A 26,448-nucleotide genomic window follows, 5' to 3' on the forward strand; every position below is an offset into this window, starting at 1 on the left:
GTAAGCTAACCAAGGAGAGTAATCATTTCACCTTTTTAAGACCCCAGTTTGTTCATCTATAAAATAATGGTGTTAATCTCTAAGAATACTTCTAGGTCTAAATCTTGATTCTATTTTTTAAAATTCAATTCAAATCAATTGATTGAATTGAATCAAAGTCTTCTAGGAATAACCTTTAAAAAAAGACAGTGGTTAGAGATGGTAAAGGGATGTCCTTACAGTTCCCAGAAATGCATTCTATATATGTCTAATGAGATTTCCCGAAAAAATTCAGAGGGGAACTATACCTGGGCTTCTACAGAGACATTTTCTGAGTCCCTTCAATCTCATAGTTGAAGTAAGAAATTCTGGTACAATGTGTATATGTAGGACATGAGCTATCAGCTATAGCTATTATAGTAGTATCATGCATCTATTACGTATTATAACACCACTTGTCTCTTCCCCCAGAAACCCTGTGGCTTACTAATAATGATTCTTACCAAGCTTTTTATCCTTTCCCATTCTCCCATCAAACAGCTGAGCTAGTGGGAAAGGAAACAATTTCCTGTTATTCTTGAATTGATTCCTGAGGTAGCTATATGCCTGGGCAAAGTCATATAAATGACTCAGAGTACCTTCCTTGGGCTGCTTACCTTTTAGATTCTAGACCCCCATTTGAAGAATACCTAAAGTGAACTTTATTCAATGACCCACTGATTATTAATACCAAGAGAGACAGGGAGACATGTTCACCAACATTACTCACCACTCTCATGAAGGAAGTCCATCACAAAGTTCAAGTTAAAGAAAAGCAATGGACAGTTAATAGGATATATTGTTATCTGTGTCATGTAAAAAGAATATGAGCAACATACTTGGCACATCGGGAGAGTCCCCTTTGTCAAACTTACGTGTGTTTAGGGGTGCAGAATAGACAGGAGTGCAACACAATCTGTATCCCTGGTAGGATTAGCCACACCTGTGAGATCACAGAATCAGTGGAGTATATAGAACACAACTGAATGTTCCCTATTATTCAGTTAGCAATCATTTAATCAAAGTACATATATTAAGTGTCAAGCAGATGCTAGGAACTGGGCTTATAAAGAAAAAAAAGGAACATGCCCACCCTCAAGCACTTTACATTCTGTAAGGGCAGGCCATTACTAACAAGACAATAATCATGTAATCCAAGTCAAAGCAGTGTTAAACTATTAACTTTGTTATAAATATTTATTATATTATAATTTTTATTTTTAATTATTATTATAAAGACTGTTCATTTTAAAGCTTAAAACTATACTAAGACTTTGGGGATGCCTTATATTCAGATATGGATGACAGGGGCTCAAAATATTGTTGATTACAGTTAAATTCACAAATAGAAAAATAGAAGAGAAAACTTGAATATAGTATAAATCAAAAAAAACAGACAAAATTATGCACTAGATAGAATGAAAGTATCACGTTAGCACCATAAAATTTCATAGTTGGAAGAAGTTTCACAGGGCATCTGGCTCAATGTATATCTTGGCAATTATCTACTCTATAACATCCCCCACAAATGTACATCATTACAGTTTCCACTGTAAGATACAATTGCTGCATAGTTCTGCTGATGAGATATGGCAAGCTTAGTACACAAGATTTCTACTCACATTTTGAAATGGATCTAGAAAGTCATTCACTCTGTATAAAGTAATTCACCATAAAACATGGTTAGTACTTAACGTGATTTTTAAAGATTTGAGTAGTAAAATAGAGGTAATTAAAAGTGGAATGAACTTTCAAGATCATCTGATTGAATTCACTACTTTTTACTGATTAGAAAACAGGTCCAAAGTAACAAAATGCCCATGGTCCGGTTCCAACAGGTAACTGAGTCATTTTGGTACCCTAAGTTTCCTCATTTCAGCTTACTAACTCTTTCTACTATAACAGACTACCACTTAACTTTCCTTAAAACAAGTCTAAACCCTTAACAAGTAATGCAGAATTTTTGATCACTTAGGTAATTTGAACCAGTGGTGAGTTCTCCATTATTGAAGTGATACAAGTAGAAGTTGGATGACCACTAAGAGGGTACAATGTAGAAAAGATTATTATTCAGTATTAATTAGGTGGACTAGATGACGTCTGAGGTATCTACCAACTGTAAGATTTTCCTAATTCTGATTATCTCATCATGAGGAGGGAAAGTTGCCAAGGTGACGCAACAATGGATGAATACTAGCCATCTCAGGAATGTATATTTTTTTAACTCTTGTAGAAAAAATTTTGTTCAGACATCTCGGGGGTTGAGGAGGAGAGAAGAAACGGTGATATACTCTGATGTTACCTTTACTCCAGGAAGTTGACATTTTGATATTTCCTTCTGATTTTATCATAGCAAAAGAGACAAGCTGTTGAAAGTGGCAAACAAGAAGCTGAGAACACATTAAAAGAGGGCAATGACATACTTGATGAAGCCAACCATCTTGCTGATGAAATCAACTCTGTTATAGATGTGAGTATTCTATAACACCCAAACAGATTTTCAACCACGTTGTAGGTCTGGTACAAGTTGTAGTAAACATCAGTAGGAAGTTATATTCTGTACTTATACCCACATTGACTTGATGATAGCTCAAAGAAATTCGGTGACTACTTTTTTTTCCTTCCAGTCCTGTTTTATATTAATCCAATGATACAATATTCACGGTCCTCACTTATAAGGCATGGGTTTGCTACCCTACTAGACTTGAAGGTTTTCACATAAGACTGCACGTACATGTTCATGCACACACACATGCACTCTATATCCTCTCTTCTATATAGGCAAGGGATATATCTCATTTAAAATATCATGTTTTTAATCTATATTTTGTGTCATATATGGTATTGAGAAGGAGAAATATAAGCAAAGCCTTGTCTAGCTAAGTATCATGCAGTACATTGTATACATGTGAATGTATTGTCTAAAATTTCCATACATGTATCTTTACAAAGATACATGAGAGTTAAATTTTTATTGAAATTTGCTTCATTCATTTCCAAAATTTTTTCATTAGATTAGTTTGTTCAATTAATATTTAACCAAAGGTAATTTTATATCTCATAGAAAAATTAGTAATTGAGAGATTAGGTTTGGACTTAGTTGCTTAAAGTTTTTCCTCTCGTCTCATCTTCGTAACAGTTTGTTAAAGACATTCAGAAAGAGTTGCCAACAACATCTGAAGAACTGAAGGATAAAATAGATGATCTGTCCCAAGAAATTAAAGAGAGAAGACTTGCAGAGAAGGTGTTACAGGCTGAAAACCATGCCGCCCAGCTGAATGAATCATCTGCAGTGCTAGATGGGTATGTTAGTCATTGCTGGGGATTTCTAGGTACATTTATCGTTCTCAAATGCTTTGCCTGATGGAAAGAGTAGAAAGTTGCTTTCAAAGTTTGATTGCAATAATTATGAGCATACAAGCCACATATCCTTGCTGGGGTGCCTAATTAGTTAGGTCTGGACAAAGCTGTATGAAGCAGCATCAAGTCTCAGTTGAAAGTGGATGTAAATTCGGTAAATTGGGTAGGGGATGTAGATAGCCTTTGGCTAAATTTAGAAAAAGAAAATCTTTTTTTCTCAGCATAGAAAGCACAGTAGCTGTCTGATTACCATTTAAAATAACAAAAATCACATATCCTTACTCAAGTCAGTTTTCTTTTTGCACTTGTATATTGGTATATTTTTTAAAATGTGGCTTTTTAAATGTGACTATATAGACAGATGTTGAATGATAAAGAGTAACTTGGGGATCTTCACAGTGGAAAGAAGTATTATCCAGTCCCATGATATTTCTTTCAAATCAATAAAAACAATTTTTCAGATATCTATTATTTGGAAGACACTGAGCAGATACATATTTCTCTTATATTAGCAGTAAGGACAGCAAGTGATTTCATTGCTTTAGGAAACTCCCAAAGAGAGAAACCTCTTCTATCAATGCATACTGGTAGCTTCTTTGAAGTTCTTAGGAAGTCTCCTGGAGCCCTGGGAGACTAATTGACTAACCCAGCATCACAGAGATCAGAGGTGTCAGAGGTGGGGCTTGAGCACAGGTCTTCCTGGTACCATTGCCAGAGTTCTATCCAGCCCCTAATTGTGTCACTTGACTTATAATATAAGGAAATCATTTTAACACATGAATTCCTTCTGCATTAAAATCGGTTTACTTCATATACGACCTAACATCTAATCCGGATTGTGTTATATACAACATACACTGAACCCATATATGTTAAGAAAATTGTTTAATAAGATGATACTATTTTGAAGTATTTTTAAAGGAACTCAAATGTGGTGTATGTAAGATGATGTATTATAGCTGTGAAATTATGATAATGGATTTAACTTAAATATATACCATTCCCTACGACTTGGAATTTCAGTAATTAATGCTTATTGGCAATGACCAATTAAAAACTCTATAATAAACATTCTACTCAGTAACTATTTTCTTTTTGATTGCCATCCGGGGCCATTCAAATAGAATCCTCGAAGAAGCTAAAAACATCTCCTTCAATGCTACTGCAGCCTTCAAAGCTTACAGCAACATCAAAGACCACATTGACGAAGCTGAAAGAGTTGCCAAGGAAGCCAAAGGTCACGCAAACGAAGCCACACAACTGGTAAGAAAAACAGCAAAATACCTCAGCTTTAAATGAACTATAATTTTAAAAAGAATTAGCTGAATTGCTTGTCTAGGATAACAAACTGAAGTTATATTTTCTCAGTCCTCTGATTGTTACATGGAAGGAGTGATAAGCACTGAGTACTATGCATGTCCAAACTACTCTTTTTCTAACAAAGTTAGGCCCAAGATGTCCCTCTATTGTTACTACGTTTAACCTCTTACATGTTTCCCTGGATGAGCTGTTGGGGCAAAGGAGAGAGAGTTAGAGATGAAGAACACTGACATCATTGACATTGTATATGGATAGTGAGAAAGGGCACTTGAGAAACAGCAGTCTCCAGCAGTCACAGGAAAATCAGTATCATAGGAAGTATAACACTAAGAGGAAGAAAGGTTTTTTTTTGAGTCACCATACCAGACATTATACTTCCAAATAAGTTTTGTCATTTCAAAGAAATCATCCTGAGAAGCTACGCACTTATTCCATTAATGCTTCTGTAACACAAACTCTGGGACTACTCTCCCAAAACTCTGTTCATACAGGCAAGCTGGATCCCTAGAGCTCAGCTACTGTTTTTCCCCTTAAGAATAAAGCCAGGCCTCAACTAGTGTGAATAATGAATCCCCTGAAGTGGATATATTATTCAAATTTGCCCTGCATATTTCCATTTCACTGAAACCAATTACCATATTTTACATAATGATAACTTAAAATTATGAAAAGTTGAATGTATGCTACCATTTTATGGGATTTGGTTTTTTGCACTAATCAGAGCTTAGCTATAACCTTAAAGAGTTGAGTAGAGGGCAAGGAAGAAGTCCACATAATAGTCCATGAACCCCACTGATGTGCTTCCCCATTGATTATCAATTGATATCAATTAACCAGACAGATACGATTAGCTCCTATAAATGGATATTTACTAAGATGGTATAGTAACAATAGTTGGTACCAAAGATCCCCTTGAACTAGGGACATACTCTCCAATATGTACATATAGAGTCCATTGGTAAGTGGGCTTAAGCTTAGCAAGTATGTATAACAAAAGTATAATTAATGACTCCTATTTATTAGAAGTCCATTTCTCCCTTTGTGGAAATCTCATGAAGTTCTTATTGTACATAATATAGCTTTCTACTAGGTACTTTATAGGGTCTTGAAGTAATCTTTCCTATTTGTATCTAATTTGTCTTGGGCCCCTCATATATAGATGGTACTATCAGTCAGTGTTGTTTTAGGAACTCTACCAATAAATCCCAAATCTTCCAAATTTACTAAGTTCACAAGGTTCCTTTGGTTTAAGAAGCAGGGAGAAGATCGAGACTCTCTTCCCTCTGTCTCCCCATCTCATCCCCAAGCATTCTCTCTGAGGGTTGGCTGAAGATTTCTCTTCTAGTCTACTTTGGAAGTTGAATGATGAGTTTCAAACGAGTTCCCAATATACTTCCTATGTAGCATCTTTTTTTTTCATCCAATGGCTTTAATTCTTTCCAAACTTTTTGTACCTAGTTTAACAACAACAAGAAGCTACCCACTGTAGTTGGATCTTAGAATTTGCAGAGGTGTAAAGTATAAGAAGTCTAGAAAGGTAGAAAGGATTCAGGTTACAAAGAAATTTAAGAGTTAAGAATTTGTGTTTGATTCTTCAGGTTAAGAGGGGACCACTGGAGTTTACTGAGTAATAGAGTGACATGATTAGACCTATGGTATAAGAAAATCACTTTGGCAGCTGAGTGGAAGATAGTATAGAGAAAATACATGAGGTCTAAAGTAAAGAATACATATTTTAATAAGGCCAATTAGATACCTACCACAATAATTTAGGCATGAAGCATTTAGCAGCTATATAAGGGGGGTGGCAAGTGTCAGAGGAGAATAGGAGGAAAGACATTTTAAATGTATGAATGACAGGATATGTCATGAGATTCGATATGTGGGGTAAGTACAAGTAAGGAGTCAAAGATGATACAAAGGTTTAGAGCCAATGCAACTAAAAGGATAGTGGTGACCTTGATGATAATAGGGAAATTTGGGTGGAAATATAATGAGTTCTGATTTGAGTTTGTTGAATTTGAGATCCTATCTAGTTAGAAATGTTCAAAAGGCAGTAGGGCGTGATTGGCACTCAGGAAGAGACTTGGGCTACATATTTAAATCTGGGAGTCATCTGCATAGGTGTAATAATAGAGGAAGAACTTAAAGTTGTCTATAATCATCATCAAAAATTATCTAAATCACTATTGATTAGAGAAATGCAAATCAAAACAGTTCTGAGGTGCCGCATCACACCTATCAGATTGGCTAACATGACAAAACAGAAAAATGATAAACGTTGGAGAAGATGTGGGAAAATTGGCACACTGATGCATTGTTGGTAGAGCTGTGAATTGATCTAACCATTCCAGAAAGCAATTTGGAACTGTGCCCATAAAACTGAGCATACCCTTTTCACCCCACAGTATCACTTCCAGATCTGTATCCTAAAGAGATCATGAAAATGTGAAAAGGACCCACATGTTCAAAAACTATTTATAGAAACTCTTTTTGTGGTGGCAAAGAATTGGAAGTTGAAGGGATGTCCATGAGTTGGGGAATGACTGAACAAGTTGTGGTATATGAATGTAATGGAATACTATTGTGCAATAAGAAATGATGAGCAGGTAGAAGACTTCAGAAAAAACCTAGAAAGACTTATATGAACTTATGCTGAGTGAAGTGAGCACTGCCAGGAGAACATTGTACACAGTAACAGCCACATTATGCAGTGACTGACTTTGATAGACTTAGCTCTTCTTAACAATGCAATGATCTAAGACAATTTCAAAAGACTCATGGTAGAAAATACTTTCTACATCCAGAGAAAGAACTTTGGCATCTGAATGTAGATAGAAGCATACTATTTGCTCTTCTTTTCTTTTATAAATTTGTTTTGTTTCTTTTTTCTCATGGTTCCTCCCATTAGTTGTAATTCTTCTTTACATCATGAGTAATGTCAAAATATATTTAATATGAATGTATAAATAGAGTCTATATCAGACTGCAAGCTGTCTTGGGGAGGGGGGAAGAGAGGAAAGGAGAGAAAATTTAAAAATCAAATTCTTATGAAAGTGAATGTTGAAAACTAAAAAAAAAAAATGTGTATAGGAAAAAATTGAATTTATGGGAGCTGATGAGACCATCAAGTGAGATAGGATAGAGAGAAAAGAAAAGAGAGCCCAGGAGAGAATCTTGAGGGACGTGGTTACTGGGCATAACAAGGAGAAAATCAAGCAAAGGAGACTGAGGACAGCAAAAGGACAACTAGATAAGAACATTCTCTCTGTCTCTCTCTCCCTTCTCCCTCCCTTCCCCCACTCTCTGTCTCTCCACATACACAAATAGACTCGAGAGGAGAGAGTATCCAGGAGATGATGATCCATGGTGTCAAAGACCTCAGAGACGTCAAGAAGGATGAGAATTGAGAAAATGTCATTATATTTGGCAATGGATTGATGGTGCCTATCATATCCCAGGCACTATGGTAAACGCTGGGAAAACAAATAAGAAAAAGAAAGGCAGTCATTTCCCTCGAGGAGTGTACAATCTAAAGGGGAAGGCAATACACAAAAGAAGGCTGGTGGGGGTGGGGAGGACACCATGGGATACTTGGTATGGTGACATCTTGTTCATTGGCATTGAGACCAAGCAGAACTGCACATGGACAGCAGTATGGTAAGGTTGGAGAAACAGGCTGGGGACAGATGATGAAGAGCTTCAAGTGAAAGACAAGTTATATTTGCTGCTTTGGTAATTAGGAGGCACAGGAGCTTATTGATTAGGGTATTAACATAGTCAGATCTGCACTTGAGGAAAATGATTTTGTTAGACCTGTGAGGGAGGGACTGAAGAAACCGACAATTAAAAAGGTAAAGGGGTATATCATTAATCAAAACTAGCAGGTGGAAAGTGGAATGCTGATATCAGAAATCATATTGATGAGGATTTAAAAACAAGTGACAGACGACATGAAGTACCTATTGTAGGTGGGCAGCTAGGTGGCAGTGCAGTCCTAGAGTCAGAAAGACCCGAGTTCCTCTCTGACCTCAGACACTTACTAGCTATGTGACCCTGGCCAAGTCACTTTAACCCTGCTGGCCTCAGTTTCATCACCTGCAAAATGAGCTGGAAAAGGAAATGGCAAACTATTCCAAATTGAGTTACAAAGAGTTGGATATAACGGAAAAAAATGATGACCAATAACAAACCTATTGAAGATAAGTTTCTCAAGTTTAACAAAATTTAAGGGGAAGACTGTTGTATTATAATGGTAGCTAGCAGTAATAAATAGATCAAGTGAGAGATTTTTAAGGATGAGAGATATAGGTGTGTTTGTAAGTAGCAGGAAATTGGCCAGTAGATATGATATTAAAGATTAGAGAGAAAGTCACAATTATAATGGGGTTGGATTTTTGAAGAAAATAGGAAGAGAGGGGACCTACGGTGCATAAAGATTGGTCTTGGCACAGATAAGGACCACCTCTTCATTTGAGACAAGGATGAAGGGGAAATAGTAAAGGAAGATGACTCAAAGTGATGTAAGATGAAGGGCAGGGAGAAAAAATACTCTTAATGAGTAGCCTCTGGTTTTGGGGTTCTTTTCCCATCATGTATGCAACAGGGTCCTCAGTTCAAGTTCCATGGGAAGTTTGAGGAAAGATATGAAAAGGTTTAAAATAACCACTGTGTTGTGTGTATAGTGAAGTCTCTGCAGAAACTTCTCACTGTTCAAACATTCTTTCAGGATAAGTCTGTTTCTTTTTCTAAAGTTAATTCTGTGGCCATAAATCTGTTAATCATTTGCTTAAATGAGCCAAAATCTCTGACTGTGATATTTTCATTGATCTTCAGGGGATTGAACAACATATCTTCCTAGGTCCAGGGGTTGGGAGCCTGAGCCTCAAGGCTCCATGTGGCCCTCTAGGTCCTCCAATGTGGCCCTTTGACTGAATCCAAACTTCATAGTTCTGTGGCCACGAGGCTGCAGGTTCTCTGCCCCTGCAATCTGTTTTAAGCCTTTTATGCCAGTCTGAATTTCATGCCCAGCCTAGTACTTCATCCCTCTCAGTTTCTTTATACATTTTTTATTTAGCTATTTAAATTCTAAAGTGAGGTATTAATTCTTGCCTTTAAATAGACTCTTGGTTTTATGTGGACAGCCATCCTTGAAAGTACTATTGCTTCAAATTGAGACATACTGTAGCATTTCTCTATAATGAACATTTATGCCAACCCACACAAGAAAAAGAGGCTGTAAATACTTTGTTCCAGATACTTGTATATACAGCATCAAAAGAGATCAAAAAGTTTCCTATATCTTATAAATGGAACAAAACACAATTATTTCTTGAGTACTGACTATGGACTCAGCATGTATTAGGTGGGCAAGGATGGGGGTGAATAGAGAGGAGCTAGGAGATAGAATCTATCCCCTGCAGGAACGTAAAATCTAGTTAAGAGCTTACAATTGAGTTAAAAATCTCAAGTGTTCTTTCAGAATCCTGCACTGATGTTTTAGTTGTACTCTGTCTGTGGCTATGTCAATAAGCTCACTGACAAAACCATTACAAAAGTGTTTTGATCACATTCTGTAATCAACATTATCAGTCCCAGTTCTTCAACAAAGTGTTTCAGCTGGAGTGACTGAAGTGTCTTGCAAGTTACCTCTGCTGCTTTGAAACAGATGATGTTAAATTGAATGAATGAATAAATGAATGTAAAAAGTTTATTAAAAACTAGGAGACAGTGATTAAATCAGCAACCAAAATTAATTTTGTTACTTAGCACAAAAGGCTATTCTGTCTTTCCGTTTCTGTGTGTCTTGATCTCTCTCTGGTTCTATCTTTATCTCTCTCTACGTGTCTTTCCCTGTTTTTCTGTATCTCTATCTCTATCTCTCTCTGTCTCTGTGTATGTCTCTCTCTCTCTCTCTCAGTCTGTCTCTCTCTCTCTCTCTCACCAAAGCTATTATATGGCTAAAAAAAAATTAAAAGTTGCAGAGAGAAAACTTGGAAGCATCTTGCCTACCTAGTAAAACTCTAGTAGTAAACATTTATTGAAATGAATGAAGAGAAGAAACAAATTTTATCAATGCTTGATTAAAACTTGGTTCATATTATTTTTTTTCTTTCCAAGGGCACTATAAGGAGAGAGAATTGTCCACACCCATTTTGCAAATGAAAAATAGTTAAATACCTGAATAAAGTTAATGGAGATATCAAAGAAAGCAATTCCCTTTTTTATGGACCACAGAGTAGATAGAATACTTCCTCAGAGTTTAGTGGATTTATAAATGGCCATTGGAATATACATATGCAAGAAAAATACAACTTCTACTTTTTATTTTTTAAATTTTACCTTTAATTATCAGAATATAGTTATATGTGTTGAAAAATTATACTTGATAAGAACAAAATAGAGCTATTTATTACCTATGTAAAACTGGAATCCCATGCTGTAGAAGTTGGTATTGTGATTAGAGCTACAGATAAACACAGATGTGTGGGGAATTAGGGATATCATGTTCAAAAGCTGAACGATGGAAGAAGACCTCTAATCCTTTGAGTCTGGCCCAAACAAAGAAGAGACTGTATTAGTTGAATCGGAAGGAAGAGATGTACAGTAGTCAAGAAACAATGTAGGCAATTATAGTCTGATAGAAGAAGACATAGATTAGAAAGGCAATAAAGCATCCAATTACCATATCGACAGAGGGGGAAATGTTAGAATAGATCATTTGAGAGAGAAAAAAGAAATAAGATAAGAAAAACCACAGGAGAGGCAAGTGAATAATAAGAATGATTCCAAAGAATAATTGAGATAACACTTCTGAAGGGTCATCTTTTTTTTTCTTTATGCACACGACCACGTACGTACGTATACAGGTATACAACCACAGATGAAACTGAAGAGGAAATGTGAGTGAGAAGAATGGTAATTAATTCAATAAATGAGAAAGGATCAAAAAGACATGGGGGTTGTATGCAGTGTAAGTCACAGAATCTCAGATTCTGAGGGTGAGGAGGGACCTCAGAGGGCATCTGAACCAACTTGTACGGCCTACCTAACAAGTCAATGACCATCCAGTCACAGTCTGAAGCCTCTCTACTGAGAAGGAACCTACTCCTTCCTGTCAGTCCATTTTTAGATAGCTTTAATTGCTAGGAAGATTTATTGCTTTTTATTTCTTTATACTAAGACTAAATCTGCTGCTTTAGCTCCCACCTATTGCCATTTCTTCCTTCTGCAACCAAGAAAAACAAGTCCAATTCTTCCATGTGACAGCCCTTTAAAACGTACAAAGACAGTTATAATATCCATCACCCTGCCCTCTAGCCCTTTTTTCTCCCTCTGGATTAAGCATCCCCATTTCCTTCAGTTGACTCTAATATGACAAGATTTACAAACATCTTCACTTTGTTCTGAATAGGAGAATTTGGAAGAAGGGGAAAAGACAATAACCTTACCTGTGTAAAGAGAGAGAAAGATAACAAATGAGTAGCCTGACAATCATAGGTCAAGTCTGCCTTCCTTTACTACCCCCAAAAAATTATGTAAAAGGATTTTAGATAAGAAATAATTAACTATAGATGGTAAAGTTACCATCTTTATGTTGTTAATGTTGTTCAGTCATTTCAGTCACATGCAACTCTTCATGACTGAATTTGGGGTTTTCTTGGCAAAGATACTTCGCCATTTCCTTTTCCAGTTCATTTTTCAGATAAGGAGCTGAGGCAAGCAGGGTTATGTGACTTGGCCATCTAGTGAGTCTGAGGCCAGATTTGAACTCAAGAAGATGAGTCTTCCTGATTCTAAGACCAGTGTTCTATCTACTGTACCACCCAGCTGCCCTCCAAAATTACCGTCTAGTAATGTGGAATAGGATGGAAGTTACAGGGAGGCAAATTTTGGCTCAATGAAAGGAAAAACTTCATAATCAAAAGAGCTATTGAAAACTGGAATGAGCTTCATCAGGTAGACACTAGAGATGGGATTCAAGCTTCAAGTCAGTAAGAGACTAGACGACTAAGGACTGTACCAACACTCAGATACTATCATTCCATGATAGAAGATAGAAGAAAGAAATAGGAAGGGAAGAAATGCCTTAACTAGTTATCAGGGTGGAATAGTTATATGAGCCAAGCAAGGATGGAGAAAGTTGGACGTATTTAAAGAAAAAGAATACATACCTAAGAAAACTATTAATGAAGAGAGAATAAGATGTAAGGAATTGAGAGTGATATTGATTCTCCATGCCTAAGAGAAGGTAATTATATTAATGAAAATAATTAAAGGGTGAGTTCCTTGAGGTCAGGGGCCAGTTTTGTTTTTTGTCGAGTCCCCCAGTAGGTAACACAGTGCCTAGCACTTCTTTAGTTGGTGCTTGATGCTTCTTGACTTGACTTGACTTAATAGGTCATATTTACATAGCACTCTAACGTTTGTAAAAATAGTTTACATATTTTATCTTATGGAATCCTCACAACACTCTCATTTGACAGATAGGAAACTATGCTAAATGACTTGTGGGGGTCACACAGTAAGTCCATGAAGCAATATTTGAACTCATTTCTTGTTGACTCCCAGTCCAGTGCTTCAATCACTCCGCTGCCTAGCTATTGTAGCTCTGAAGTCAAAGGATAGAGAATTTGCTTTTTAAGACTGGGTAAAGGGAAGAGTATGTGAACTAGACTTGAGGGTCAATGTGAAATCCTACCCAGTCTTTAGCTGCTCGATCATTTTCAGTCATGCCTGACTCTTCATGACCCAATTTAGGGTTTTCTTGGCAAAGATACTGGAATGGTTTGCCATTTCCTTCTCCAGATCCTTTTACAGATGTGGAAACTGAGGCAAATAGGGGTAAGTGACTGCCCAGGGTCACATAGCTAATAAGAGTCTGAGGCCAGATTTGAACTCATAAAGATGATTTCAGACCCAACATTCTATCCACTGAGCCACCCAGCTCAGTTCTCACCCCCTATATAAAACCTCCTCCAACTGTTCTAGCCCACATTGTCTTTTCTGTTCCTCTCAATAATTATTACACTCATATCATGCCAGGCCTAGAGGCCTGAGGGCTACCCGAGTCTTACCTTACCTCTATCGCAGGTCTTTGGTTGGCCAAACCGGATAAACGTATGAGAGAAGAGACTTTCCGGAGTCAAACAAGGGTTAAGCTTTTATTCAAGGTCCTGGTTACAAGTGCAGGGGGAATTCTTCCTTAGGAGGGAGCGAGGAATCTCCCAAGGAAGCAAAGATCTTATAATAAGAGATTGGAAGCAGAAGTGTAAGTGGGGAGAGAGGGGGAGGGGAGAGCGAAGAGAGGAAAAACGGAGGAGAGGCCTTCTGTCTGTCAGGGCCCCTCTGTGCTAAGAGCGCCTTCGGGCTTTCCTGACCCTACTTAAGCTCTCCTGCCACATAGTTTGCACCTGAATACCGTGCCTGTTAGATAACAATAGGTGTGCCCAGATCCGGGACAATCTCAAGGGCGGGGAGAGCTCTCTCCCATCACGTTTCTCATGGGAAGAGGCAGAAATGCACGAGATTGCTTGGTCTCACTCCTCGATTCCCTGCTGTTATCTGAGGGGCCTCATGAGAACTCTAAGATTTAGAAGTTCCCACCTTTACCCGCCCAAGACTGTCCACATGGAATTGAGCTTCCATCCCCAGCAATATCAAGCCACACATAATTGTCCTTTCTTTCATAGATGTTTATTTTTACTCCCTAGTAATCAATCAGCAAGAATTTATTAAACATCTTCTATGTGCCAGGATAGGGTCACAGACACCAAAATTGTGATTTTCAAGAGAAGGACCAGGACTTTCCCTCTTGATTTCTGAGGAAGCTTAGCACACTGCTGAGACTATAGTTATTAATCATTTATTATTTGTTAATTAGACATCCTATGACAATGAGAATTTTTACATAAACATAATCCTTTACTTAAAAGTTTTTTGGTGCTCTTTTTAGTCTTTAAAGAAGACTACAATGATAAACTGATGATTTTTTTTATTGTCTCCCTTCTTTTCTTTTGAGTTTTTACATTAAGATGAAAAAGCATTTCTAAAGCATCCATTCTTGGTCAAAATGCTATATAGTACAGTTTAAAATTGGGTATAATTACAGTGATGGTATTTTCCAAGCCAAACATTGAGTCCTGACATTGAGAACATTCCATTTGAAAAGGCTTATTAAAAATACACTTTATTTTCTTGAAATTGAGACTGTACCAGAAAATCTGGGACGTGAAGTAACTGTAGGTTGTAGCAGGCACTATTAAGAATATATTTGTTTAGATATGAATTCATACAATATACTCTTTAGCCAATCTCCTTTACTATTTACTTTTTAAAATTGGTTAAGCTTCATGGCAGAGGGAGCATATTGAAATTTTTTTAACTTATTTTGTCTATAAAAGATTTTGTAAATATTATCTGAGTACTTATTGCAATCAAATGAGCAAACGAAAGTGTCAGCCAAGACCTAATTCCTGCATCTCATACCAGTTCTGTCTTTCTCTCTTTGCATTACACCCACGCCTTGTCTTTTAGTCCCAAAAGTACACTGTTTAGTAGTCTTGCAAACAGCAATTATTGTTTCCTAATAAATAACTCCAATCATCAAAATTAAAATTCTGTATTAGTGCAATATTCATTCTCTAGGTTCTGAAACCAAAGGGAGAAATAATCTGAAATCATAATTGATTTGACAAGTGCATCTGCCTCTGAAACCTGTGAACCATTGCTTCTCCACCATCTGCAATTCAGTAGCTTATCTGAGCACTGAGGAATGCATACAATACCAAATACTCAAAAGCCAGACCTAAATTGCTGAGGAGAATGCTAAGGATTTAAGTCCTCAAGAGGCAGTTGCATATTAAACTTTTTTTAACTCAATTGATTTTTGCATAGGTTCGTATATAATCAGAAAGTTGTCCCTGAATCCTTCTTTCATACAATACCTATCTACTGTCATGAAAACCTGTTCATTCTATCCCCAAAACATCTCTCCCACATATCAGCTCCCTGAGCATTCCCAGTGCCACCACCCTTGTTTAAGTTTTCATTAATTTACTCTCTACATTAGCTTCCTAACCTCCTTGACTCCAAACTCTTCTCTTCAATTTATTTTCCACATTACTGACAAATTAATTGCCTTAATGCATACCTCTGTTCCCCTCAATGCAGTTCAGCAAACATTTCTTAAGCTTATATTATGGGCCAAGTACTACGCTAGGCAAGAGGTATTCAAACACAAAAACAATATAATGCTGTTATAATCTATGTCTAAAAACAGGATCAAACAAAAATATTTATTGGTTCCTGTCAACCTAACAAACAGGGCCCAAGCTCTTGAGCTTGACAATGAAGACTCTCCCTTCCCATTCCCCTCAAACAACATGGCTCCAATGTATTCTCCACTTTAGCTAGAATGAACTTTTACCACCTAATTTTGAATCTTTTTTCATCCCTAAGGTCCCCAAAAGAATAAATCTAGAAGGAGGCTAGTAGAAATTTACTGCCGATACATACCACCTCAAATTATATGTGCTTCCCTTGTACGAAACCTACAGAACTCAGGAGACTAGCGGTGTGAGAGATACTCACTTTTCCAAGCATTTAAATATACTTTTCAACCTCCAGAGTTCAGTCTAAGTAAGACAAACAGAATTAAATTGTATGCATGTTTATTTCTCTCAAAGCAGAAAGTGGGTAGGTATGCATATGAACGCATGGGAGCTGCAGTCAGTAACTGAGCTCAAAAAAATGTTCCTTGGAGGAGATTATATACCCATAGAGCAAGCCTATACAACCTTCAATTAGGCATCCCCCAGAAAAAATGTAGAGGAATTCCTTTGGCATGCCATAAAGTAAGGAAGTATTGTTCCCTCCCTCCTGACTTAAGACGCTTGTGTCTCTTCTCAGCCAAGATTATAATTTCCATAGAACAAGAGAGTGCCTCCCAGACTGTCTGGTTTTTGTCAGTCATAAACAAGATAATGTCATAAAACAAAAGAATGTCATAATAAGAAAGTGTCCTTACAAGAGAGGTCCCTAAAACAAGCCAATAAGAAGAGCAATGCCATTAATCAAGATAATGTCCAGTTCAAGGGTTTTGGTCTTTATCAGTCTTAAACTGGAGAATGCCGCTGATCAACTTAATCCAATCTTGAGGTTGCTGCCACAGCAGAACAACTTGGGTATCCCACAGGATCATTAGCATGTTAAATAAGAGTGAGTCAAAATGTCCTGTTCTTATTGACCAGTCCAGATTTTCAGACTCTTTCAGGTGATGAAAGACTCAAGCAAGCCTGACGTATTTAATATCACATTTTGCTTCATTTCTGTAAGCAAACCCCACCCCCCATACGCACCAACTCCCTCTCAATTTGGACAAGACCCAGTGACTTTAGTTATAATAATCAATATTTTATGATGCTTTAAAGTTTGTGAATTATTTTATACACATTAGTTCATTTTTCACAGCAGCCCTATGAAGATAGAAATTACAGGTATTATTGTCTCCACCTTAAAGTGAAAAAAAAAAAAAGCCCTAAGTTTCAGAGAGATCAGTTGACTTGTACAGTTTCACAGCAAATAAGCGTCAGAGACAGGGTTGGAATACAAATCTTCACGTCAAATTCATCACCTCATCAACTATACAGCCCTGCCTCTGACTTTCCAAAAATCAACCAGATCATGTTTAGTTATAAAAGGTTCATTCCAAATAGTCTTCTTCCATTCCTCAAGCACATAGCATAGTCCATGCCATACCCTACACTGATAATGTTCCCTATATCTCTGTCTGATAAAATGCTCTCTATAATTCAAAACAAACAACCCCCCACTCATGAAGCATTCCATCAGAAATATCCTCTCCCTCCAATTAACTGTCAGTTTCTTGCTTTATACTTATGATGCTCTGACTTGTTTTGTATTAATATTTATGTGTGTTTTATCCTATTAGATTGTAAACTCCTTATTGGTAGAGCTCACCATCCTGTCTACTACTAATAATACAGTTTTGTAATAAATTAATCTAATTTAATCAAGCCTGGTCTTAACATTGTAAAACTCTCACCTCTATGAAACCTGACTGCCTCTTGTCATATTATTTCAACTAGTATGTTTTCAAGATCCAATTAATGATGTTAAATAAGTTATGCCTGTACTCCAATTTAAATAATAATAAACTCTCAGGGACCTTGTACTTGACCTCCAGGGCCTCAGTTTTCTCCTCTGCCAAAGGAGGATGTTTGACTATAAGTCCTGAGAGGTCCCCTCTCTAAATATACATTCCGGAATAATTCTGGAATCCCACCTTAAAGTCTGCAGCTGCCCCACCTTCTTGCCCTGCTTCAGCAGCTGGCTTTGGCAGTCTGGCTCACTCCTGAGAGCTGCAGACAGCATCTGAGATACTGAAGGGTTACCATGTTTAACATCTACCCCAACCACCAAAAGGCTAATCTCTTGCAGCTGGGAGAACAGTCTCTCCTGTTCTTTTTCCTTGTTCTTCAATACTTTCTCTCAAAAGAAACACTCAGATGCAAAAATCAAATCAAAATGAAACAAAAACCAACCTGTTCATAATCACTTTGTTTCCTTTACATATCAAAAGGAATGACACATGAGACAAGTGTGGGATTTCTTGCCTCTTCTCTTGAGTTTCCTTGAAATAGTGCTTTAAAATTGTGTTCTGAACTTAATGAAACAAGAATTTCCATAGCATAGTAGAATAGGAAAAATAACTGATTGCACATGAAACTGCAAATCTATTGTGTCAACTTGCTATTCCTTTTAAATATGTATGTTAAAGTTATCATGTAACTTTTTTTCCCTTTTTTTCTTCCCTTCCCCGCCACTGCCCACGGCTACTATTAGACACAAACATGTGCATGAGTGTGTATGTGTCTATACATACTTCTATTTATCAGTTCTTGTTCCAGATGCAGATAGCATCTTCCTTCACAAATCCTTTGTAGTTAATTTTACTATTTATAATAATCAAAATGACTTAGTTGCTCAAAGTTGTCCTTAAAACAGCATTGCTTTCATTGCATGCTCTCTCAGTTCTGCTCATTTCACTCTACAAACCTTCTTCTCCCTTCCATTCTGAAGGCTACCACACAGTGGCAAAGGCTTGCAGTATTCCAACTACTTTCAAATATACTTCCTTAGAGCGTTATTCTTATGTTCTAAGCATCTGTTTTTTTAATTTATACACCACCCATCACAATACTTTTTATACAAATGTGGCACTTTTCCAATTCAATTCAATTCAACAAAGACTTATGTGGTGGAAATAGAACAATCCTTGTCCTCATGGAGCTTACATTTGGGGGGGAGGGGTTACAATGTGTAAATATATGTAAATATAAGATAATTTGAGAAAGGTAGGAAGAATAGCAACTATGGTGATATGAAAAGGAGGAGTTTCTTAAGGAGTCATCTTTTCCTTTTAAATGCTCCTTTTTTATGTATATATAACCCACCAGAACACTTTAGAAAGATACTTGGTACTTTTCCAATTCATCTTCAAAGATTAAGAAAAAAAAACACCTCAGTTCTTCCCTTTGAAAACCTTAAGTTTTCCTGGGGATACAATATGTAAATAGATAAGTATAATATAATCAGAGAAAAAAGGGATGACTAACTAATGAGAGGAATCAGGAAAGGCTTGGCTTCTTCACACTTGAGTTAAGCCTTGAAACTAAAAATTTTATCAGGCAAAAGTGAGATGGATGGAACACCTTGAACAAAGATTAGGGATGGGTTTCAATGCTGATTTTGAAAGGGAATCTACATAAACAAAAATAAGGGGACTAATATAAAAGAAGCCTAAGAAGAAAGGAATCTATAAAGTGTTTAAATGCTAAATGGAGAAGTCTTATTTTGTTCTAGAGGAAATACAAATCTACTAAAAGATTGTCAGGTTTCTTTTAAACAAAGTAGTGACAGTTAGACCTCTCTCCATTCGAAGATTATTTGGCAGTTCTGTGAAGGTTGATTTTTCGATGGTGAAAACTGGAAGTGGGAAGACCAGTTAGGAATCCCCTGTGTTAGTCTTATGTTGTTGCTACGTGCGTGGAGATACGGGGATAGATGGAAGAAATTTGGGGGTAGGATAACTAACAAACTTGGCACCCGTTTGGATATAAAGACTAGAGAAGAATGAAGAATCAGGGATGACTGATTAGCGATTGGGGGGCAGGAGAAAGATGAAGGTTAATCTGTGGAGAATGAGACAAATCAGTCAAACATGCAGGAGGATAACTAGGAGAGAGCAGTCTCGGAGAAGTCAAAGGATGAAAAAGTATTCATGGGGAATACATGTGGACAGAAATGACAAAAGCCATCATAAAGTCAAAAGCATGAAAACTAAGAAAAAGATGATCATATATATTGGTAATCAATATCATCATGGAAACTATGTTCTTTAAAATATTCAAAGAAGAGTATTCCACCATTCCATTGGACAAATGCATCCCATTTTTTCACAACTCAGTCAAAAAGTCCTTATGGTGTAGAGATTTTTCCTAACTTTCAGCTTTGCTACTTCCTGCCAAAATCGAAATCAATTTCCTCTGAACTGTCCTTGGTAGAAACAGAGCAGATAATCATTCGCATATGTATGTGTGTGTTCTTCTATACACTTGAACAGTTTTCTTTATATAGAAGAATTTAAATATGAAATCATCTAAATTGCATATTCTCTTGGCACATTAACCATAGTGGAAATATGCCAGACTTGTTTTCTAGAATAAGTCCTTTACTGAACAGAGCATAAATGAAGCAGGTCAGAGACCATGTCAATGATTTTTAAATTGCTCTTCCTCCCTAGAAAATATCCTCCCATATCTTCTTAGAACCCATACTTTCTGTGAATATTAATGATAATCCCTAATAATGAACACTTTTCCTCAGAAAGAAATTTCTAAGAGAATTTTCTGAAATATGATAAAAAAAAACATAGTCAGAGCCAGTATCCCCAAATAAGAATGCTAATTATCATCAAGATCATAGATTGAAAGCTAAGAGAGACCTTCAAGATGTAGTCCACCTACTTAATTTTACAGATAAAGAAACTGAAAGCTAAAGAAATAAAGCCAGTTACCCACGGTCACACACATATTATAGCCAGGATTAGAATCCAAGTCTCCTGACTACAAATCCAACACTATTTCTAGCATCCAAAGATGATAAAGATATTTTTTGATTAAAAATCTGAAATGGTTTCCTGCACTGATAAATTGCTTAGGAAAACATTAGTATTTGGCTATATCAATCAATCAAAAAACATTTATTCAGTACATATCAGGCATTGTGCTAGTAACTGGTGATACAAAGACAAAAGTGAAACAATCCTATCCCTCAGGGAGCTTAGAATTTAATGAGAGAGACAGCATGTACACATGTAAGTACATACTATATATATATACATATATATATATAATGTGTATATGTTCTATAATATATATATATTTCTCAATGACAGATTTCTATCAATTACCACTTCTAAAGTCCAAGAAGAAAAAATTCCTAAAGTTCTTGTTACTGAGTGTTTCCATTACAATAGAGCCTTCTGATAAAGTAGCTAAAAAATGTTGGAAAAATTATATTCTAGCACAGTAGCTTAATTTATATGACACATATGCTATAAACATTGCCCACAGACTTAGATTCTCTATTTATAAATATGTATGAGCTATAATTAATCAGGAAAAAAATACTCCTAAGTGCTTCTTCACTAGTCCTGAGATTAGTGATATGTTTCAGTGACATCAAGTAGTGCTGAAAAGGAAACTCAAAATTCTAATAGATTGAAACAGTTCCATTCAGCTAACATCAGTTAGTTATCATGGACTTATTCTCTAAATTTATAAGATACATGTCACCAACACTTTTATTACGGTTGATCTCTTTATTCAAAATGGCAGTGCTCCTCTTGAAGCATTAAGGCCTCATTAATTTATTTCCTAAAAAGAATTCAAAGGAATAATCTAATTGTCAACTATTTTAAGATGAAAAGACCAACAGAGAGGATGTTCCAGCCATCATTCCCAAGATAATTGCTTCAGCCTACTCAAAGAGTTAGAATAGAAAAATTCTCAATTTTAAGTGAAACTTTTGATGATTGGATGAATGGAGCTAGAATTGGGCACTATCATATGCACAGAGTACGCAGTAAAATGTAAACCCCTTGTGGACAGTAGTTTCATTTTGATGTTTGTATACCTAGTACTTTGCACAGTCACTGGAAAGTAAAAAAAAAAAATAGCTTTTGTATTGCTTTCTTGCGCGATAATGCCTCATTTATCCAGAAGAGTAAGGGAAAGAATGAAATATTCCATGTAAGTGCATTTGCCATATAACTGAAGCTTATTGCTTCCAACATCAGAACTTCTCTCATTTCAGCAGCTTGTCACAAACAGCAGCTCCATCCCAGAACTCTCTCAAATGCATTGCATGCTTCTCAGGCTTCTTAAGCAGAGGCTTTTTCCCTTTTTGTTGATGGATGGAAATCTGTAATTTTATCATACTAGGGAACACTTAATGAGGAAACTTCTTCCTATCAATGCAGATTGCTCTGCAATTTATAGTCTTAAACAGTCGTATGGAGCAGAATTTAACATTTTTGATGACTCAGGACATAATTATACAAATCAGCTATTGTACTTTGTCAGAATATTCCACAAACCCAGCCCAAGGAACTTGCCTTTAGGGGCTATTGAAATCTGTAGAGCTGCCCCTCTATTAAATGACCTCATGTTATTGTACTCTTTAATTCTTATATATATTCTTTGGGTTTTGGGGGGGGAGGGGTTGTCTCTTGACTTATCATCAGACTGTGAACTCTCCTTGCTGCTATCACTGAACAAACATCTACTAGTTTACTCATCCCCATAACCATTTTTAGTTTATTACTACTAACCCATTGGGGAAAATATATCAATAATCTTGTTAGAACTATGTGTTAACTAATAGTAAATAGGGCCTAGAGGAACTCACCTATCAATATCCCATTTGATATTATGTCATATGAGGATCAGTCTAAGGAACTAAAGATAACCTGGAGTAGAAGGGAGATACTTGGGATAGGGATTATGATAGCAGTCTTTGAAGATTTGCCTTGTGGAAGAGGAATTTATGTGAAAGAGAAACTTGTGGTTATGGTCTCATGGCACTAATAGGAATAATGGACAGAGGAGATGCACTCCCTCTCTTCGTTGAGACTCCATGGGAGGACTAGTGGAAGTTACCAACTCCATGTCTGACCTCCAGACTTAAGCTGTATCTGCATTTCACATGGGGGATTCACTGACAGAATTCTTACCTGCATGATGGTTTGTGATTTCATATCAATCTCTTCTGTACTCTATTTTTCAGGCAAACTGACATACTTACATTTTCCCATACGATCTCCCGCTTCCATACCTTTGCCCAGGCTATCCCCCATACCTAGGATGCTCACCTTTCTCATCTCTGCTTCACAGAATTCCTAGATCCCTTCAAGGTTCTCAGATCAGCATGAATTTCCCTTATCCTTAAGGCATGGAAAGAGGGAGGAAGGAAGGAAAGAAGGAAGGAAGAAAGGAAGGAAATAGCCATTTATTAAGCATTCACCTATTGTGCTAAATGCTTTCCAAATATCTTATTTGATCATCATAACCATGTTGGAAGTTAGATTTTATTATTATTCCCGTTTTATAGTTGAGAAAATTGAGGCAGACAGAAGATAAGTGACTTGCCCTGGGTCACATAGCTAATAAGTGTCTAAGGTCCAGCTTGAATTCAAGTCTTCCTTACTCCAAATCCAGCCCTTTATCTACTGTGCCACCTAAGTGTACTACAGATAACACAACTAATATCACCATTTGATGGAAGAGAAAACTGAGGTTTAAGATCACAAAGGGAGTCAGTGTCAGAGGCAGGATACAAATCCAGCTCAGTGCTTTTTCGTGCTCACTATGCTGCTTTTCTATATTGTTATTTGTGTTTTCTCCAATATATTATTGTCATTCTGTTATTTAGTTGTTTCAATTTTGTCCAACTCTTTGTGACCCCTTTTGGAGTTTTTCTTGCAAAGATACTGGTTTGTCATTTCTTTCTCCAGCTCATTTTGTAGATGAGGAAACTGAAGCAAATAGAGCTTAAATGACTTGCCCAGAGTCTCATTAAATAAAGGGTATCTGAGGCCTGATTTGAACTCAGAATTTCTGACTCCTGACCTGGCACTCTATCCACCATACCACCTAGCTGCCCTTTCTTCAATAATGGCATTCTAATGCAATCTTTAATCAAATTCACAAAATTGCTTAATGAGTCCCACAGTTTCTAAACTTGTATGGGATTAATTGACTTGAATGTGTTTCTCTGCTGCATTTTAATTTAGAACTTAACTAGAAAAGTGTTTAATCCTATAACTGTTCTGACTTAAGATGCAGAAGATGAATCAGGAATCTTTTAAGTACAATGTTATGTCTGGGATGGCCTGAGTGCAATTCAATTGTTGTTGTGTTTTGGGTCCAGACCCATGATTTCACTGGTTCAAGGAACTAACAGATGTAAACTCCCTTAGCAGATACAGATCAGCAACTTTCCTATCATGTACAATCCTAGAGAATTTCCTGAAGGCCCCGAGAGATAGATGATGAAGAGATTTGTTAATTCAGCCAGAATATGTCAGACGTAGTTCTTGAACTCTGGCTCTCCAACCTCCAAGACCAGCCCTCTACCCACAACACTATATTGCTTCTTTTTTCGGATTCAAAACTCGAACAATATGAGTTTATAATTCTACAAACTAGAAGTGATTGTAATTTAAAATTTGTGCATAAAGGGTTATTTGTTTGTTTCTTGGTATGAAGGGTTTGCGGAACAAGATGTCCAGGAAAAATCAACTTGAAAATTTATAGTCATCTATGTTTCAAAGCTCCTCTCTGGATATCTTCCCAATTGTCTTCCTTTCACTTTTATTTAAATTTGATTTAAAAATAGAATCTGTGTAGCTAAGAGTCCTTTGTGGTTCAATTCAAAGGTGCTATCATGAAGCAGTTTTAAACTTGTATTCATGGATTCCTTTTTGTTGTTGTTCAGTCATTATCAGTCATGTCTGACTCTTCATGACCCCATTTGGAATTTTCTTGGCAAAGATACTGGAGTGGTTCGCCATTTCCTTTTCCAGCTCATTTTACAGATGAGGAAACTAAGACAAACAGGGTTAAGTGACTTGTCCAGGGTCACACAGCTAGTAAGTGTCTATGGCCAAATTTGAACTTACGTCTTCCTGATTTCAGGCCTGGCACTCTATCCACAGCTCCACCTTTGATTTGAAGCAGGAGGAGGAGGAGGGGGAAGCCTTTTTCTGTGATGACTGAAGAAAGGAAAAATGTCTATTTTATCTCTGAGAGCAGGCATGACCAATAGAACAGAAGAGTAAACCAAAGCTTCATATTGGAGAAATGATTCTGGCCAGCACCAAACAAATCAGAACATCTATAACTTAATACCTTAGCTTAGAGGCAAGTCTTAGTATGCTGTGCCCTCACCCCATACCATCATATTAGAGACACGTTTGCCATAGATACTGTAATTCCAGGTTGACCTGACCGTAGAACCAGGGGTATGCTGGAGCCAGCTCAAACTGACTCCAGAGAACCAATTGTTAGATTTTCAGCGTAAGCATTTACACCTCAAAAATCAACAAATGCTACAAATCAAGACTCAATCATTTTTAGCTGATTGTCTAAATTTAAGAAAGTGATGGAAAAAATATTATAAGTGTGTCCTATGTACACTTTTTCCCTGAATAACCAGTTGAATATTTACTAGCATACCACTGCTTAGAACCCTAACCAGGATATCGTTCATGAAGTTAAGTACCAGGACATCTTTCATCATCACTGTCATCGCCACCACCATCATCATCACAGCAGGCATTTATGTAGAACTTTAAGGTTTGCAAAGCACTTAACACGTTTCCTCATTTGGTCCTCACAATCATCTCAGGGTACATTATCCTCATTTTCCAATTAAGGAAACTGAGATGTTAAGTGACTTGTCTGAGGTCATACAGCTAGCGAGTGTCTGAGGCAAGATTTGAATTCATCTGTCTTATTCCAGATCAAGTACTCTGTCCACTGTACCACCTAGTAGCCTCTCTCACTGACTGGTATCTGCTCTAACAACCTAGACTTAGATACCTTTCCTCCCTTACCTTCATTCCACATGGACTCAGAAGACCCATGGCATGCCAGCTCTTGCACATCTCATTCTGCATTCATTCATTCACTCAGTAATATCTCCAGGTTCACAAATACACACAGGATCTAATTTAACCACCCTGCTAAACAGGATTCACTCACCATAGTGAATTGGGTAATTAGCAGTTGCTAACTATACATACAAATGCTGTCTCTTTCCCACACAGTTGTGTATCTATACCTATTCCTCAACCATATAGCAAATTCCATGAATGGTCTTGATCAACAGTACTCCTAGTACTAGGAGTACTAGGTATGCTGGAATATTTGTTGCTATCTCTGCTTCCTCTCTGCGATGCATCTGGCATTACACTATTATTCTAGTTATGTAGAAAATTAAGATAATTGGGATGAGAAAAGCATATTAAGGTTATTAAAGTCATTTCTATTCTTTGTTCCTAATTTACTGATAAATTGCTTTATCTATTTTAATTGGATTATTATCTGTACAATGGTCTTATAAAATGCATTAAATTCATAAAGCAATACCATTTTTGTTCAT

The 26,448-nt window shown here is 36.8% G+C and overlaps 1 protein-coding gene across 2 annotated transcripts in view; it reads left to right on the plus strand.

The window, feature by feature from the left end:
* Positions 1-26,448, plus strand: part of LAMA2 (laminin subunit alpha 2) — a 795,715-nt gene that overhangs the window by 669,945 nt on the left and 99,322 nt on the right. For both annotated transcript variants that reach the window (XM_072637652.1, XM_072637653.1), the window contains exons 38-40: positions 2,372-2,488; positions 3,158-3,321; positions 4,503-4,641. In XM_072637652.1, the coding sequence (XP_072493753.1) occupies positions 2,372-2,488; positions 3,158-3,321; positions 4,503-4,641 (420 nt within the window). The remainder of the gene's footprint in view (positions 1-2,371; positions 2,489-3,157; positions 3,322-4,502; positions 4,642-26,448) is intronic.

Source organism: Notamacropus eugenii, chromosome 2 (assembly GCF_028372415.1).
Source record: "Notamacropus eugenii isolate mMacEug1 chromosome 2, mMacEug1.pri_v2, whole genome shotgun sequence".
NCBI classification, from domain to species: Eukaryota; Metazoa; Chordata; class Mammalia; order Diprotodontia; family Macropodidae; genus Notamacropus; species Notamacropus eugenii.